At 45.3% G+C, this 18,956-nt stretch overlaps 1 protein-coding gene across 4 annotated transcripts in view; it reads left to right on the top strand.

Moving 5' to 3' along the window:
• Positions 1 to 688: 688 nt before the first annotated feature.
• Positions 689 to 18,956, top strand: part of CLPB (ClpB family mitochondrial disaggregase) — a gene marked incomplete at both ends in the record, with an annotated part of 164,371 nt that continues 146,103 nt past the window's right edge. For 2 of the 4 annotated variants that reach the window (XM_079708848.1, XM_079708850.1), the window contains 2 exons: positions 704 to 1,106; positions 4,542 to 4,593. In XM_079708848.1, coding sequence (XP_079564974.1) covers positions 704 to 1,106; positions 4,542 to 4,593 — 455 coding nt within the window. Of the gene's footprint in view, positions 1,107 to 4,541; positions 4,594 to 18,956 lie in introns of all 4 variants that reach the window. The other 2 variants (XM_079708849.1, XM_079708851.1) reach the window with 2 other exon arrangements.

An 18,956-nucleotide genomic window follows, 5' to 3' on the forward strand; every position in this document is an offset into this window, starting at 1 on the left:
ATTTCACTTTTGAGCCTAAATTTCCTTCCCTGTATACGGGAATTATAGTCCTTGCCCAGGTTCCCACATGCACCTACCATGAGGATGAGATGAGATAGCCCATGTGAAAGCCCTTTGAAAATAAGACAAGCAAGAAAGCAAGATTAGGCGTCAGCTTTTCAAACGAAAGGAAGTCTGTGTAGGAAAAGAAAAGGAATTCCTATTTCAGGTACACCAGTTACCTAGTTATCTTTTTGAAAAGCAGTCCCAGGCTGAAAAGAGATGTAGGCTAAAAGAAATAAACATAAGTTTCATAACTGGCCTTCGCTGAAGATTCCTGTTTAATTTACAATAGTTAGAAATTGCGTCGCACGTTTTAACTAAACTTGGAAAACCGCTCTGGAATTCCAACCTTAACTCTTGATCGCCGCGCCCCTACTTGGTTGTTTCCCTTCTTGCCACGCCTCCCCGCCCTATCTCCATTTCCCAACATGCCTCGGGCTCCCGTAAGTCGGCAGTCATTCTGGCGCAAGTTCCACAGCCTTCTGGGAAGTGTAGTTTATTTTTTCCTCCGCTGCGTCAATATCTAGGGCTGTGGACTACCACTCCCGTGAAGTAGTGCGTAATTCCACTACGCGGCGTCTTCGAACGCGCCGCGGCAGCCATGTTGGACGTGGACAGCACAGGGGCCGGCACCAGGGGGTTTATCGAAGCCGCTGTTACGATGCTGGGGTCCCTGGTGTTGAGGAGAACGGTGCCGGCGCCGCGGCTGCTCCTCCAGCTGCTTAGGTCCCCATCGCTCCGGAGCCGTGGGAGTGCCACCGACCGGAGTGTGACCACCGGGGGACGCGAGGAGCCTCAGTGGCTGAGGGCAGCCATCGGGGGGCGCCCTGGAACATCGCAGGCCTTACTCACCAGAGGAGAGGCAGCCACTGGGGGGCGCCAGAGAGGAGGTACCGAGACCCCCTGCCTCGCAGCCGCCACGTGGGGACGCCTTCCTAGCCCCGAAGACACTCTGCCTGGACAGGACAGCTGGAACGGGGTCCTCAACAGGGCCGGAATGGGCGTGTGGGCGCTGGCGACGGTGCTGGTGGTACACTGTTACAGCAAGAGCCCGTCCAACAAGGGTGATTATCCGGACAGTATGGGTTTGTGGAAGTGAGAGGCGGGAGGAGTGTCCTGACTCCATATCTTTGGAGGGTGGGAGGTGCATTATAGATTTAGACCACCGGAGCCTCAGTCCTTGTAGGACCTAGACATTATTAGGTCATACAGCAGGCCGAAGAGTTCAGTGTCTCTGAGTTGTATAATTTCCCAAATTGTACAACTATTATTGTATAATAATACAGTTATTACAGGTCAGCCTCCCTTCTTTGACCATCACTTTGTCCATCTGTACAATGGGAGCATTTTCTCTACCGTATCACCTGGTTCAATTCCTCTTTTAAGAGGTCTCCAAGGAACCGCGCGTGTTTTAAGGGCAACCATTAGATGGTTTAGAGAAGTTGCCCTCCCTAAGGTGGCCTAAGAAAGGAAGAGGAGACTTGGTTTCAATGCCAGCTTTGGCCCTGCTCGCCCCTTGTTCCTCTCTAGCTTCAGTTTCCCCACTTATACAGTGAAGGATGACTTCTCAGTACTCTTACAGTGCTGTTATTTTGACTCCTCTTGGAGTTCAGCAGTGTGAGTGTATCCATCAGGGAGACTCCTAAGGTTTTGCTGTGCCTGGTCTCAGGCGTGAGGTGATCTTGCTATGTGGGGCAGTTGGCAGGAGAAGGAAGACAAGGAAGTGGCTCTATAGAGCCCCAGAGCAACCATGGGGGCTGGCTGACCCAGGTTGGCATCTCCCCTGGGTGCATGGAGCCGAACAGGGACTGGGAGAGCAGGCAGAGAGCTAGACTTCTGGCCTACGTGAGTCCAGCTACTCAGGTTCTCAGCTTTTCCTCAAGGGAGAAGACTAAGGCATGGTGTTCCTAGATTCCATGCATCCCAAGCTCTGAGATTTTGGACCAAGAGGAGGGACTCCCTTGACATTCATTTGTTTATTCAACAGATGTGACCAACTATAAAGGAAGGGCCTTGGATGGGGAGTAAGGACACCTGGGATCTTGTTTTGGTTCTGCCTCTAACTCCCATTGTGACTTTGGAGTTTTGCTCCTCCTCATGGTCCTCTGTTTTCTCATCTACAAAATGAGGGTGTTGAAATAGAAACCCTAAGGGCTCTTCTAGCTTGGGCATGCTATGATTCTATTACTTCCAATATTTTTATACTCTGTGTGTGCCTACTTTGGAGCTCGATGTAGAACTCCTAACTTAACACAATGCCAGTTAAGGGGACAGTGCAGGCAGTTAGACCTGTGGGTCTGGTGAATGGTCTGACAGTGTGTTGTTGGGGGATCAGAAGTCCAGCAGGGTCAGGAAAGCCTTCCTGAATGATTGGAGACCTTCCTGGAGGATGGGGAATTTGAACTTGAGTTCCGAAGGATAAGGCAAAGATGAAAAGGAGAGTGAATATTGTGAGCTCCATGAGAGCAGCAAGTGCATCTTGATATTTTCAGGTTGATGCCAGCTCCTTTCCCTAATACTTTCACGTTGTTTGTCCACCATAGTCTCTGGTATTTAGTGTAGGTACTTAGTAAATGTACCTTGAGATGGTTTGTATTCTACGCAGAGGTTTCCGGGAACAAAGATAAAGTAGTCGCAGGTCAGCGTGGCATGTATAGAGGCTAGCAGAGTGTCCAGCCTGGTTGGAGGACAGGGGGTCTTTGGAATGAGGTGGGAGCAGATGGAGTGGGGTCTGGATATCAGGCACGAGGGTTTGGAAAGGTTGGAATTCTCCTGTAGGCAATGGAAAGTTGATGAGCAGGGAATGTTCCGAGGCCAGTATGTTTAGAAGGATTGGGGGAAGGTGTCCAAGGTCTTGCCTTAGAGCTTTTGGGGGGCTCCAGATTGGACTTTGTGGCATGTGAACCCCAGCAAAGAGACTAGGGTCTGTTCACCAAAATAGATAATGACCAAAACCATGACCAGTTCAACCTTTCTGACCTGCCAGTTACCCTGTCTCCTTACTTTGAGTTGTAAGCTGAGACCCTCAGTGCAGCACAGTCATTACTGCCCTTTAGGAGCCAGGAGGCCCTAGTTCTAATCTCAGCTCATTCCTCACTCCCTCTGTGACCTTGCAGAGGCCACTTCCTTTTGAAGACTGAGGGGAGAGTGGATACAGCAATATCTGAGGAAGGCTTTTTTCCCTTCTAGCTAGGGGCTGTCCAAGCATGCCTGGGTGTGTGTTGGGAGAAGGTAACTGGGGAAGGTAACCAAGGAAGACCTGGCCCTGCAGTCTAGGCCAGGAGGTGAGGTGGAGGCATATGCATAGGTCTGAACCACAAAAACTGGTTTGCATATGCATGATAAGGTGGATATTGTACACATGAGGAAACTGAGGCTCAGGAGGTTATGTAAGTTAGCCAGCTCATACAGAAAGTAAGTGACAGAGTTAGGACTGGAGCCCGAGTCTGCTCCTTCCACCCTGCTCCAGTGCTTCCTCTCATGTTTTACTGGGTGACTCTCTTGGTTGGACTGAGAGCTCCTTGAGACAGGGATGGGTATGAGTCTGTCCAGTGCCCATCAGTGGAGCTCAGGACCAGCTGGGCTCAAAGTATTGCACCAGCCCAGGAAAGAATTGTGCCTCTGCTGACTTTTGAGTTTTTTCGAGCCAGGCAGCTTTTCCTTATGGCCACAAGGTGGTGCCAGCAGCCTACAGGCTGCCCAGGCCAGGCCAGACTTAACATTGCCTTTCTGCTAGGCCTGGTGATTCCTAAAGGATTGATTGGAACCCTCTGCTTTGGATCTCCCTTTGTTGGGCGTGGCACTTGGGTGTTTGCAGATTTTTCAGCCATTATTTCATTTCTTTAGCATCCTTGTGAGGCCGTCAGGGCAGGGATTACTGTCTCTGCTTTATAGTCAGGGAAGCTGGGGTTGAGAGGGAGAGGGGCTGCCATAGCACATGGTGAATAGCGGGCAGAGTGTATTGGAGCCTGGCCTCCTGGTCGAGGCTGTCTCCACTCTCAGAGGGGCCCACATCCCTGCCTGCTCCTCCCTATCCTGTCCCTCTTGCTGGACTTGTGACCTGTGACATCAAGATTCAAAACTAGGCTTTGAAACTGAAGTGGGGGGAGAAAGTGGGGCAAGGTAGGGGGATGATTAATAACAACAGTGATAATCACATAAACCTGCAGAGCTTTATAGCTAATGAAGAGTGAAGGAGTTCACACACTGAGTGTTTACTGTAGGCCACACGTGGTACTAACACGTTATTTGGATCACCTTTGTGATGAGAGTTAAGCGTTTGGGCTCTAATAGAAAGATGTGGAAGACAAGTTGTTAACAGAGGCCACCACGTAGGCAGGGGATGACTAGCTTTCTCTTTGTATATCTTGGCGTTCTTTCACTTGCTAAAGCCCATGTTTCTGAAGTGCCTCCATTTCCACTGTCTTACTGGGCCCTCCAAGCAGCCCTGAGGGGTAGGTCCTGGCCAGGGATTTGACCAGTGCCCCCTCTCTCTTCAGATGCAGCCCTGGTGGAAGCTGTTCGAGCCAACAATGTCCAAGAAGTCAACAGGTGAGTGTCATACCCCAGGCCTTGCTCTCCTGCGCAGGAGGGCTGAGCGGGATGGGCCCCTTGCTCTGGTAGTGGCTCTGCCTTGGAGGAAATCCTCACAGTGAGCTGGGAACTGAGCCCTGTGTCTTCCTTGTAGTCACCGAGTCACTTGGGCTCCTTTGGCCCAGGTCAACCCTTAGATATTTCAAGGTAGAGAATCAGTCCCTGTGTCTTTTTTCTGGCCCCAAACATCCCCGGATCCTTTGGCTGTTTTGTTCTTTGAAGGGTGTGGTTTGGAGTTCCTCTACATCCTGTAGGTTCTTCAGTGAATCTTCCAGTTTGTTCTTGCTTCTCTGTGGGATCGGTCACTTGTAATTGCTTGTTGCCTGGATGGTGTGCAGGTGGGCACCAGTGGAGAGGCTTGGAGATTTGAGAGGGAGCTGGAAGAGACCTTTCTGCCAGAGCAGCCTGCCTGCAGGGCTAGGTGCACATGCTGGGCTCCTGCCCAGGGACTGACTGCATTTCTAGCCTCCCTGGCTCAGATGTTCCCCTAGTGACCACAGGTCAGTTAGATCTGAGACTTGTTCTTGCTCAGGGACAGGACTTGACTCGGGCCTTCGCCTGGTGCCCAGGGCAGGGCAGAGTCTGTGTCCTGGACGGATGCTCAGACATAGGGCATTAGTATGGGGCTGTTACTCAGGGGCAGAGGCTTCATTCTTGGTGAAACTAGTGGCCCGCATTAGGCCTAACTTTGGCCATTTTTTTGCCTTTTGTATAGAGCTAGGTGGCCATAGGACACCCTTCCTTCCCTGCCACTATGTCCACATTTTAAACAGGAAGTCAGGTGTTTGGAGAGGCTGTCACTGCACCCAGCGCTGCACACCCGTTGGTGCTCTCCCTCACTCCAGTTGCCTGAACATACAAGAAAGTGTTGAAAGGCAGTCACAGCCCCCATCAAGACTTACTGCTTTGATTCCCTTGCATTTTATCTGCAGCATTATTATTGATTCTCAAGGGTGCTTTTGAGTATTAATGTTCAAGGCTTAGTTTTTAATAAACCACTTTTGGAAGTATGGGCTGGGAGTTGCTTCATAGCCAAATAAATATTATGGAGCAATAGTTTAATAAACATGTGATGATGCATCTTTAAAACCAAGCACAGATGTCAGCTTGTTGTTATAAGAGCCATTCATAACTCCAGGCATTGCGTGGCCAGAAACAGATGAGCCTCATTTCCTTCTGCTGCAGTACGATGGCATGAGGGGGCGGAAGGTGGCTGTGCCCCATCCTTTAAGGCCTTTGCTGACCCTTTAATCACCTGTTGATGACTGCTGAGGTAACTGCTGCCAAGCTGCTGCTTTCGTCTGGCGAGCCAGTATAGGCAGTGCATTTACAGAGCAGCAGTGCTGTGAATCCACCTTTCCGTCACCTAGGGGAGGCTGAGTTTACCCTGTTCCATTGAGCCCCCAAGGGTTGATTGATTTAGCTCTTTCAAATACACATTTTTCTCATTAGCAGGTAAACCCCTGCCCCAAAATTACAGGAAGTGATTGAATTTATTTTGTGTGTGTGATTCAGAGCATTCATCCTTGCCTGTGTGGATCGGGTCTGTAGGGACTTTCCTGTGTGTCACCAGTCTCTAACCTGCCTTTCTCCTGCCTCCTCTTGTCCTGTCTCTCTTGGTCATGATGACTCAACCAGAATCTCCCTTCACCCCTCGTGAGGGGGTCAGAGATGAGCAAGGCACAGACCCTGTCCCTCAGAACTGACAGTCTCCCCCCTCCACCACCACCTGGTCTCAAGGAAACAAACATGTAACCTACCAATCACAGTTCTTCCCACTCAGAGAGCTAGACCTACAGGTAGGGGTGGGGAGAGCCCGACAACCCTTGCTAGAAGGAAGCTTTCTTGAATTCCTACTGCAGGTCCTTGTTTAGCCTTTTTACACCCTAGACTCTGCACAGATGCTTAACGCTACCCCTAATTTCTTCCTCTGTGTGTCCTGGCCTTTAGTTCTGCCCAACAGACCTGCCGATACCAGGATAGAATTCCATTCTCAATTTTTAAAAAATATTTACTATAGTTTATACGTGGTTGGGTCACCATGTGTATGATATGTGGTTAAATCAGTATTTGGAATAAAACTCAGACCTGGTAATAATATTGTCCTCTACCCTCCTTTCCTCCTTGCCCTCTCTGGATTCTATGCTGTGTGTGTCTGCCTTGATGGCCCCCTACCTTCTGCTGGCCCCAGAGCCTTGGGAGAGCTCTGGATAGTGAAGGGCAGCAATCTGAAGCTCTTCTGCTCAGAGGCGGGAAATTTCATCATCCTCTTTAAGGATACTCTGGAATCTGCAGTTCCTAGGTTCTAGGTGTGGGCCCTCCACACAGATGGCTCTCTGTACACGGTGCTCATTACCCTCTGCTTAAAGCCTCCCAGCGTCAGCTCAAGTCCTACAGCCTTTGTGAAGACTTCCTTGACTCCTCCCAGCTGAGTGTGATCTGCCCGTTGCCCCACACCTGCCTGCTGGTCTGGGAGGGTACGTGGGTCATCTAGGAAGAGCCATGTTAGCTATGGCAGGAGAGGAATCCTTTGCTAGAAGAGAGGTTGGAGGTCAGGTGGGAGAAGCAGAGCTGAACATCAGGACTGAGGAGGCCCTCAGCCCATGAACAAGAAAACCAGTGTGGTTCCCATGCTGCCCAAATCAGGAACAGATGAGGAATCCTCACGCAGCAAGCCAACAGCTCTGGACAGCCACCTGAAGTATGGGCACTGTTGACCTGTTTTATGTAGAGCTGGCTAACCGTTTGTGGTATGGGCCTGTGTGGCTAAAGGGGCAGGGAAGGTTCTGCCACTCGCCACACTCTTTTTTATTTTAATAAGGTTTGGGCTAGACTTCACCTTAAACCCCTGGATTGTATGCCTCCCCAGGGCAGGGACAAGGTCTGGTTTCCCACATGTCTTATCCTCTTCTCCAGCACAGTGAAAGTTGGGGAAAGCTGCTTTTTACTGACTTTTCAGCAAACCTGAAATAGGCAATCCAGAGTCTTATTTCCATACTCCCATTGGCTATATCAGAGGAAGGCTGGGTCCCTTTTTCTTCCCGTTGTCCTCTCCTCCTTTCTCCCTGTGTGGCAACTGTTTCCTTCCTCCCCCAAGGCACTTAAACCTTTTTAGCAAGTTCAGGTCTGGCTCTTCAGGAGTGGAAGCCCAGTCCTGAGGCCCCTGTCCCACCTGTCAGCAGCATGAGCAGGTGGCCCTGCTTCTGGGCTCAGCCCAAACCCAAGCCTGGCTTCTGGACTCAGGATCCACTCACCCGAAACCTAGGGCACAGGGCAGTCTGAAGGACATCTGTCCAACCTCGGGCTGAGCCATGTGAGGAGCTGTCGGGGCTGGCAGAAGTGAGGCCTCCTGTTCTCCCAGTGGAGATCACATTTCCTTTCGAACAAACTTGGGTGAAAGACTATACCCCTACCCACTTCCCTTCTCCCGGCAGAGAGCTGGGCCTTTGCTGAGTGCTTTTTTTGTTGTTTTTTTTTTAAATTCATTTATTTTATTTTTGGCTGCGTTGGGTCTTTGTTGCTGCGCGCAGGCTTTTCTCTGGTTGTGGCGAGCGGGGGCTACTCTTTGTTGCAGTGCGCGGGCTTCTCATTGCGGTGGCTTCTCTTATTGCGGAGCACAGGCTGTAGACGCGCGGGCTTCAGTAGTTGTGGCTCGCGGGCTCTAAAACACAGGCTCAGTAGTTGTGGCGCACAGGCTTAGTTGCTCTGCGGCATGTGGGATCTTCCCGGACCAGGGCTTGAACCCGTGTCCCCTGCATTGGCAGGCAGATTCTTAACCACTGTGTCACCAGGGAAGCCCTCTGCTGAGTGCTTAACTCAGTTGTTTCCATCCGCCCAAGTGCTTTTTAAAAGAAGGAAGTCTGATGGTGTCAATCTTGGACTGCAGACTGCTTACCCTTTCTCTCCAGGATTCATTTGTTCATTTCACAAAATTTTACTGAGCACCTGTCATATGCTGGGTTGTATACTTGGCACAGGGGACATCTGACCACTCATGATTCCTGCCCTCAGTGAAGGAGTCTGGGGAAGACTGTGGTAACACAGTGTGATCGGTGCTGAGACAGGAGGCCAGGATGTGCCACTAATCAACCTGGGGGACCAGAGAAAATGTCCTAGAGGAAATGACACCTCTCGGACATTTCCTAGTGAAAAAGATTAGAGTCTTAAAATATCAGGAGGGCTTAGCAAATAAAAGGAGAAGGCGTTCCAGGCAAAGGGAACAGTGTAAGTGATAGCACTGAGGCAAGAAACAGCCTAGAGTGTGTGGTGAGGAGGGGAAATTATATACTGTTTGGTGTTGCTGGATCACAGCCTGAGGCCAGGAGAGACTGGAGATAGGAAGGGCCCTGGTCATGGAGGGCATTGTCCATTTGTCCCTCAGTCACTCATCTGTCCAGCCTGTCCGCTGTGCCTAGCCCTGAGCTGAATTTGTGTTGGTGGCAACAAAATTAGAAAGGGGAAGCAGTCCTTGCTCTGGAGGAGCTCATTGACCCTCTTCTCAGGTGAAGAGGGAGCACATTAAGTCAAAAATTGAGAACCAGCAAAACAAGGCACAAGTTGCCTAACTTCTATAAGACTAAGTAACATGGAAATGATAATACCTATAACTTACAGAGTTGTTGAGTGTTCATTATTAATAATAGAATTATTACTTAGTTCAACCAATATATATGAGGGCTTATTAGGAGCTAGAAGTTGGACTGAGTGCTGGAGGTACAGTGGTGAACAAGATTGGCACAGTTTCTGCCCTCTTGGTACTTACAGTCTAACTGGGAGCCAGGTGACTAATTATGCAATTATAATTATGTACTTCAAAGTGATGAACAGTTTGTCTCTTCAACAAATGGTTCTGGAACAACTAGATATCCACATGCAAAAAAATGCAGTTGGAGCCCTACCTCACCTATACACAAAAATTAACTCAAAATGGATCATAGACCTAAATGTAAGAGCTAAAACTTTAAAACTCTTAGAAGAAAACATAGAATTAAATCTTTGTGACTGTGGGCTAGGCAAAGCCTTCTTAGATATGGCACCAAAAGCATAGGAAACCAAAGAAAAAGTTAGATAAATTGGACTTCATGGAAATTAAAAACATTTGTGTTCAAAGGACACTTTCAAGAAGGTGAAAAGACTCTCCTACAGAAAAGGAGAAAATATTTGCAAATTATATGAGATTTGCATCCAGAATATGTAAAGAACTCTTACAACTCAACAATAAAAAAGTTAACCCAATTTAAAAATGGACAAAGGATCTGAATAGACATTTTTCTGAAAGAGATTTTCAAATGACCAATAAGCGTGTGAAAAGATGCCAAACATCATTAGCATTAGGGTGATGCTAATCAAAGCCACAATGAGATACTGCTTCTCACCCATTAGGATGGCTGTAATCAGAAAGGCATAATAGCAAGTGTTGGTAAGAATGTGGAGAAATTGGAATCCTCATATACTACTGGTGGGAATGTGAAATGGTGTAACTGCTTTGGAAAACAGTTGGCAATTCTTCAAAATATTAAAGACAGAGTTACCTTATGATCCAGCAAGTCTACTCCTAGGTATGTACTGCAGAGAAATGAAAACATGTATATTAATGTACTTGTACATGAACGTTCACAGCAGCATTATTCATAGTAGCCTAAAGAGGGAAACAACTCCAAAGTCTATTAACTGATCAATGGATAAATAAAAATATGGTATAGCCATACAGTGGAATATTATTTATCAGTACAGAGAAATGAAGTACTGCTAGGTATATGCTACAACATGAATGAACCTTGGAAGCATTATGCTAAGTGAAAGAAGCCAGACACAAAAGACCACATATTATATGATTCAATTTACATAAAATGTCCAGAACAGACAAATCCATAGAGACAAAGTAGATTGGTGATTGCCAAAGGCTGGAGAAGCTGGGGTTGGGAGGGCATAGGGGGTGACTGCTAATGGGTCCAGAGTTTCTTTCTGGGCTAATGAAAATGTTCTGAGGTTAGTAGTCAAAATCACACAACTCTGAATCTACTAAGAACAATTGAGTTGTGTACTTTTTTTTTTTTTTTTTTTTTTTTTTTTTTTTTTTTTTTTTTTGCGATACGCGGGCCTCTCACTGTTGTGGCCTCTCCCGTTGCGGAGCACAGGCTCCGGACGCGCAGGCTCAGCGGCCACGGCCCACGGGCCCAGCCGCTCCACGGCATGTGGGATCTTCCTGGACCGGGGCACGAACCCGTGTCCCCTGCATCGGCAGGCGGACTCTCAACCACTGCGCCACCAGGGAAGCCCGAGTTGTGTACTTTTAATGGATGGATTTTATGGTATGTGAATTATATCTTTTTTATTTCTCCTTTTTTTTTTTAGAAGAGAGGTTTTTGTTGTTGTTGTTTTGTTTTGTTTTGTTTTTTGCGGTACGCAGGCCTTTCACTGTTGTGGCCTCTCCCGTTGCGGAGCACAGGCTCCAGACGCACAGGCTCAGCGGCCATGGCTCACGGGCCCAGGTGCTCCGCAGCGTGTGGGATCCTCCCGGACTGGGGCATGAACCCGTGTCCCCTGCATCGGCAGGCGGACTCTCAACCACTGTGCCACCAGGGAAGCCCTAGAGGAGAGTTTTTTAAATATTTATTTAATTTATTTTTTGGCTGTGCCGCACGGCATGTGGGATCTTAGATCCCCGACCAGGGATTGAACCTGTGCCCCCTGCAGTGGAAGCACGGAATCCTAACCACTGGACTGCCAGGGAAGTCCTGTGAATTATATCTTAATAAAACTCTTTAAAAAGTGAAGTACAAGACACTTGGGAATCTAACCTTGAGTATAGCAGGGGTTAGGGGTGGGGGTATGTTGTCAGTAAGGCAGAGCATCTGAGTGAGATTGAAGTGAACTCTGAAGGATGAAGAGAAAACTAGAACATTGTGTTAGAAGGACAGTAGGTAGAAGGCCCTGAGTCAAGCAAAGATGTGAAGGAATTAGAGAAGGCCAGTATGACTGGACTCTAGAGAGTAAGTGGGAGAGGGTGTGAAATAAAGTTGGAAAGTTAAGCAAGGACCATATCACACTGGATCTGTTGGCCAAGTTAATGATTTTTATTTTTACTAAGAACAGTGGGCAGCCATTGAAGAATTTTAAGGTGTGTGTATGTGAGAGAAAGAGAGAGACACATACATGGTGACATGATCTAGATCTGTAATTTTAAAAGATCACTCTGGCTGCTCTGTGGAGAATAGATTGATAGAGCTGTGGTGGATGCAGAAGACCAGTTGAAAGTGACTGAAGTAGTCCAGACCAGAGAGGATGATGGCAGGTGGTGACTTGAAGTAAGATGTCAGTAGCAGAGATGGAGGAGGTAAGCTAGACAGGACTTGGTAATGTGTAGAACAGTGCCAGTACCTGGTATGTAGTAGGTACTCAATATGTGAATCTTGAATGAATGAATGAATGAATAGAATTGGATATGGTTGATTAAGGAGAAGAAGGTATTAAGAATGAACTTCCGTTTTCTGGCTTGATCAGCTATGGAGATGCTGTTACCATTCACTGAGATGAAGATCCTGGAGGAGGACTGGGTTGGAAGAAAAAGATGAGTTCAGTTTTGAACAGGCTGAGTTTAATGTTTCAGTGAGATATTCAAGTGGAGAGGTCAACTAGGCAGTTGAGTGGGTCTTTCTGACTCTTCCTGCTATATACAGCATGCTGCCTCAATGATGAGTTTAGAGATTGTTTTGACATCTTGTTTTGATTTCTGGTTTGATGGTTTTAGACAATAAAGTACTTCATACCAGTTAAAAGTTTTTTACTAGATACCTTTGGGAAAAAGTCTGGTTTGATTTGCAACACAGGAAAGAAGAAAGGGTTGGGTTTTGTTGAAGGCTAAACACATTTATTCTAATTCTGCATTGATGGCTTGGTTTGGTTCTTGTCCCCAGATGCCCCAGCTTGGGGCTTGAGGCACTTGCTGTCCATGTGCGAGGATTAAGGTGTCCAGAATGTGCTTAGCTACAGTATAGGTAAATGTTCTGCATATTGATCCAGGGATTTTATCTAATTAACAAAAACCCTGGCTGGTAAATACGTTTGGCTGTCTCGGGGCCTCAGGGAGGCTGTCTGTCTATTGATTATTGTATCATTTTGGCTTGATGGGAAGATATTAATGATGGCATCAGAGCAACCAAAACATCTGACTCTCTTAACCAGTAAATATGTAAATGTTCTTGTGGCTTGCAGTAGGTTGAAATAAAAGCTTTATCCTAGGCCAAAGGTCAAGGCCTAACTGGCATCACTCTTGTAATTTGATGCTTGTTGAGAGCATTTTTTGAATGCTAGGGTATAACCCACACAGGTTTTTTTGAATTCTAGGATGTTGGAAGGCAGCATAATGTTACAGAAAGAATACAAGGTTTTTAGGATTAGAAGACCTGGGTTCCCGTAATTCAAAAAGAGTCATGTACCACAATGTTCATTGCAGCACTATTTACAGTAGCCAGGACATGGAAGCAACCTAAGTATCCATCGACAGATGAATGGATAAAGATGTGGCACATATATACAATGGAATATTACTCAGCCATAAAAAGAAACGAAATTGAGTTATTTGTAATGAGGTGGATGGACCTAGAGTCTGTCATACAGAGTGAAGTAAGTCAGAAAGAGAAAAACAAATACCATATGCTAACACATATATATGGAATCTACAAAAAAAAAAAAAGGTTCTGAAGAACCTAGGGGCAGGACAGGAATAAAGACGCAGATGTAGAGAATGGACTTGAGGACACGGGGAGGGGGAAGGGTAAGCTGGGATGAAGTGAGAGAGTGGCAGGTATATATATATACACTACCAAATATAAAATAGATAGCTAGTGGGAAGCAGCCACATAGCACAGGGAAATCAGCTCGGTGCTTTGTGACCACCTAGAGGGGTGGGATAGGGAGGGTGGGAGGGAGACGCGAGAGGGAGGGGATATGGGAATATATGTATACGTATAGCTGATGCACTTTGTTATACAGCAGAAACTAACACAACATTGTAAAGCAATTATACTCCAATAAAGATGTTTAAAAAAAAACAGCTAGCAGTAATTGAATACTTGTAATGTGCCAGGCACAATTCTAAGCTCTTTAAGTATATGCTTATAACAATCCCAAGAGATAGATATCATTACCTCCACTTTATAGATAAGGAAACAAGGACAGCAAGTCAGGAAGAAGGCCAGCAGAGACAGGATTTAAACCTAGACCGTTCTAGTCGCTGTATTACCCTGGAATTACTAATTTCATTATTATTCAGGAGACAGAATCAGTCGCTGATAGAAAAGTTACTAAAGTTTGACTGAAGTTATTAAAGTTTGCCACTGAATTTGTCACTAAATAGCTGGCTTGGGTTTTAGAGAGAAGAGCAAGCAGTATGTATTTAAAATATATTACAAACCTCATCTGTTAACATCGTCACGTAACTTTAAAGATGATATTTTTTATTTAAAATAATACTGTCAGAAATTAATTCTCAGTGGTTCTCTGATGTAAATAATTGACATTAAAGTGAAGATTATTAAATTAAAAAAACAAGACCTGGGTTCCACTTCTGTCACAGTAACTGTGTCTATGACCCTTAGTAGGTAATAGACCCTCCCTTTTTGAATCTTAGTTTCCAAATCTTGTTAATGGGCTTCCCACTGAGAACTCTGAAATATAATTCTCACGGTTAAAGCTCTACAGAAAAAACTGAGCCCTTTGGGGAGGGTCCAAATCACACACTAAAACACCAGGGCGTGCTCAAGTGGGCCTTCACCAAACAAGAAATTTTGCAGAGTGGTCCAGGGCCTGGCACCTTTTCTGAGGTGTGGACTTACTGAGTCTCTGGTTGCTTGCTCCCTGGTGATGGAAAGCAACTGGGGAAGATTGGGTTAGCAGCTTTTTATGAACTTCAAGAGTAGGTGAGTTGTGGAAACAGCCAGTCAGCTGCTGAGAACCCCAGCAGAGTCAGGTGGTTGGCCAAGCCCAGGAGCAGAGAACAGCTAGGGCTTACTGGGGTGGCTTGGGGGAAGGAGGGATGCCCCTGAAGGGGAGCCCAGCCCTAGGATTGAGCCTCTAGTGCTGGCCCCACTGCTACTTGGCTGTATGACCTTGAGCTGGTAGTCCCTTAACTTCCTCAGTGACCTCGACTGTAAGATAACTTCACAGGCCACCCTCCCAGGGTCTCATGAGAGTTCCAGGCAGGTGAACTCTTGTGGTCTAGAAAATTACCCATCCTTTGGGTCATCAGTGTCACGTCTTTGGGGAAGACTTCCCTAGCCCTCCAGGTACTTGTATACTACTTCCTCTGTGATAGCACTTATCACCTTCTTTTGGGATGGGTCATCTGTTTCCTTCTTCCTCTCTCTCTCTCTTTCTGTCTCTGTCTCTCTCTCTCTCTCACAGTACTGTGAGTTTTGGAGGTGAGAGACCATTGCTGTGTTGTTCATCTCTGTTCATGTAAACAGTTAACAAATACTTATTGAGAATTGTAAAAGTGTTTGGTGAATGGTAAGAGTTAGGCAGACGTTAATAGTTATTTACAGTCATAATAAACCTGTAAATGGAGGAACTGACATCCCCTAGGAAAAAAATAAAAATGGTGAATTAGTTCAGTCATTTATTCATTCAACAAATAGTGCCTACTGTGTGCTGGCACTGTGCTAGGCCCTGATGGATCAGTGGTAAGCCAAAAATTTACAGACCTCACCTCATGAAGCTTAAAGCCTAGTCAGACGTTAATCATGCAAATATGAAATTACAGCTGTGACAAATGCTGCAAAGGAATGGTATGGAGAATCCTGAGTGCCGCTGAGAGATTTCCTCTGGTCAGGGAAAGCTTCCCAGAGGAAGCTGGAGTCCGAAGTGAAGGAGAGGAAGAATTAACCTAGGTGAAGAAGGATAAAAAGAGCTTTCCTGGCAGAAGGAACTTTTGTTTATAGAGGCCCCGTGGCAGGAGGAACAACAGCAAGTGTGAAGGACTGAAAAAGGCTGATGGGACTGCAGCTCAGAGGGCGGTGCCAGGAGCTTAGAGAATAAGCAGGTCTTGCAAGGCATTGGAGGCTGTCTATAGTAAGGAGCTTTGTCTTATTCTAACAGCAGTGACAGCTGAGTTGGGGGCAGGGCAGGGGTGGTTGAGAGGGGATTGATGTGCTCAGCTGCTCAGCAACCATTCTTTTTTTTTTTTTTTTAATTCCTAGGTATTTTTTTGTTGCAATGGTGAATGGGATTGTTTCCTTAATTTCTCTTTCTGATCTTTCGTTGTTAGTGTATAGGAATGCAAGAGATTTCTGTGCATTAATTTTGTGTCCTGCAACTTCACCAAATTCATTGATTAGCTCTAGTAGTTTTCTGGTGGCATTCTTTAGGATTCTCTATGTATAGTATCATGTCATCTGCAAACAGTGACAGTTTTACTTCTTTTCCAATTTGTATTCCTTTTATTTCTTTTTCTTCTCCGACTGCCATGGCTAGGAATTCCAAAACTGTGTTGAGTAATAGTGGTGAGAGTGGACATCCTTGTCTTGTTCCTGATCTTAGAGGAAATGCTTTCAGTTTTTCACCATTGAGAATGATGTTTGCTGTGTGTTTGTCATATATGGCCTTTATTATGTTGAGGTAGGTTCCCTCTATGCCCACTTTCTGGAGAGTTTTTATCATAAATGGGTGTTGAATTTTGTCAAAAGCTTTTTCTGCATCTATTGAGATGATCATATGGTTTTTATTCTTCAATTTGTTAATATGGTGTATCACATTGATTGATTTGCATATACTGAAGAATCCTTGCATCCCTGGGATAAATCCCACTTGATCATGGTGTATGATCCTTTTAATGTGTTGTTGGATTCTGTTTGCTAGTATTTTGTTGAGGATTTTTGCATCTATATTCATCAGTGATATTGGGCTGTAATTTTCTTTTTTTGTAGTATGTTTGTCTGGTTTTGGTATCAGGGTGATGGTGGCCTCATAGAATGAGTTTGGGAGTGTTCCTTCCTCTGCAAATTTTTGGAAGAGTTTGAGAAGGATGGGTGTTAGCACTTCTCTAAATGTTTGATAGAATTCACCTGTGAAGCCATCTGGTCCTGGACTTTTGTTTGTTGGAAGATTTTTAATCATTTTCAATTTCATTACTTGTGATTGGTCTGTTCATATTTTCTATTTCTTCCTGGTTCAGTCTTGGAAGGTTATACCTTTCTAAGAATTTGTCCATTTCTTCCAGGTTGTCCATTTTATTGGCATAAAGTTGCTTGTAGTAGTCTCTTATGATGCTTTGTATTTCTGCGGTGTCCGTTGTAACTTCTCCTTTTTCTAATTTTATTGGTTTGAGTCCTCTCCCTCTTTTTCTTGATGAGTCTGGCTAAAGGTTTATCAATTTTGTTTATCTTCTCAAAGAACCAGCTTTTAGTTTTATTGATCTTTGCTGTTGTTTTCTTTGTTTCTATTTCATTTATTTCTGCTCTGATCTTTATGATTTCTTTCCTTCTACTAACTTTGGGTTTTGTTTGTTCTTCTTTCTCTAGTTCCATTAGGTGTAAGGTTAGATTGTTTATTTGAGATTTTTCTTGTTTCTTGAGATAGGATTGTATTGCTATAAACTTCCCTCTTAAAACTGCTTTTGCTGAATCCCATAGGTTTTGGATCGTCAATTTTTTTTTGTCATTTGTCTCTACGTATTTTTTTATTTCCTCTTTGATTTCTTCAGTGATCTCTTGGGTATTTAGTAACATATTGTTTAGCCTCCATGTGTTTGTGTTTTTTACGTTTTTTTCCCTGTAATTTCTTTTTTTTTTTTTTTTTTTTTTTGCGGTATGCGGGCCTCTCACTGTTGTGGCCTCTCCCGTTGCAGAGCACAGGCTCCGGACACGCAGGCTCAGTGGCCATGGCTCACGGGCCCAGCCACTCCGCGGCATGTGGGATCTTCCCGGACCGGGGCACGAACCCATGTCCCCTGCCTCGGCAGGCGGACTCTCAACCACTGCGCCACCAGGGAAGCCCTCCCTGTAATTTCTAATCTCATAGTGTTGTGGTCAGAAAAGATGCTTGATATGATTTCAAGTTTCTTAAATTTACCAAGGCTTGATTTGTGACCCAAGATATGATCTATCCTGGAGAATGTTCCTTGTGCACTTGAGAAGAAAGTGTAATCTGCTGGTTTTGGATGGAATGTCCTATAAATATCAATTAAATCTATCTCGTCTATTGTGTCATTTAAAGCTTGTGTTTCCCTATTAATTTTCTGTTTGGATGATCTGTCCATTGGTGCAAGTGAGGTGTTAAAGTCCCCCACTATTATTGTGTTACTGTCAATTTCCTCTTTTATAGCTGTTAGCATTTGTCTTATGCATTGAGGTGCTCCTATGTCAGTTTCCTCTTTTATAGCTGTTAGCATTTGTCTTATGTATTGAGGTGCTCCTATGTTGGGTGCATATATATTTATAATTGTTATATCTTCTTCTTGGATTGATCCCTTGATCATTATGTAGTGTCCTTCCTTGTCTCTTGTAATAGTCTTTATTTTATTATTTTTTTAATTAATTTATTTTATTTTATTTTTTTGTGGTATGCGGGCCTTTCACTGTTGTGGCCTCTCCTGCTGCAGAGCACAGGCTCCGGACGCACAGGCTCAGCGGCCATGGCTCACGGGCCCAGCTGCTCCATGGCATGTGGGATCTTCCCAGAGCGGGGCACGAACCCGTGTCCCCTGCATCGGCAGGCGGACTCTCAACCACTGCACCACCAGGGAAGCCCTAGTCTTTATCTTAAAGTCTATTATATCTGATATGAGTATTGCTACTCCAGCTTTCTTTTGATTTCCACTTGCATGGAATACCTTTTTCCTTCCCCTAACTTTCAGTCTGTATATGTCCCTAGGTCTGAAGTGGGTCTCTTGTACACAGCATATTTATGGGTCTTGTTTTTGTATTCATTCAGCGAGCCTTTGTCTTTTGGTTGGAGCATTTAATCCATTCACATTTAAGGTAATTATCGATATGTATGTTCCTATTACCATTTTCTTAATTGTCTTGGGTTTGTTTTTGTAGGTACTTTTCTTCTCTTGTGTTTCCCACTTAGAGAAGTTCCTTTAGCATTTGTTGTAGAGCTGGTTTGGTGGTGCTGAATTCTCTTAGCTTTTGCTTATCTGTAAAGCTTTTGATTCCTCTGTCGAATCTGAATGAGATCTTTGCCAGGTAGAGTAATCTTGGTTGTAGGTTCTTCCCTTTCATCACTTTAAATATATCATGCCATTTCCTTCTGGCTTGTAGAGTTTCTGCTGAGAAATCAGTTGTTAACCTTATGGGAGTTCCCTTGCATGTTATTTGTCA

This window comes from Hyperoodon ampullatus (genome assembly GCF_949752795.1).
Source record: "Hyperoodon ampullatus genome assembly, chromosome: 7".
Taxonomy (NCBI): Eukaryota; Metazoa; Chordata; class Mammalia; order Artiodactyla; family Ziphiidae; genus Hyperoodon; species Hyperoodon ampullatus.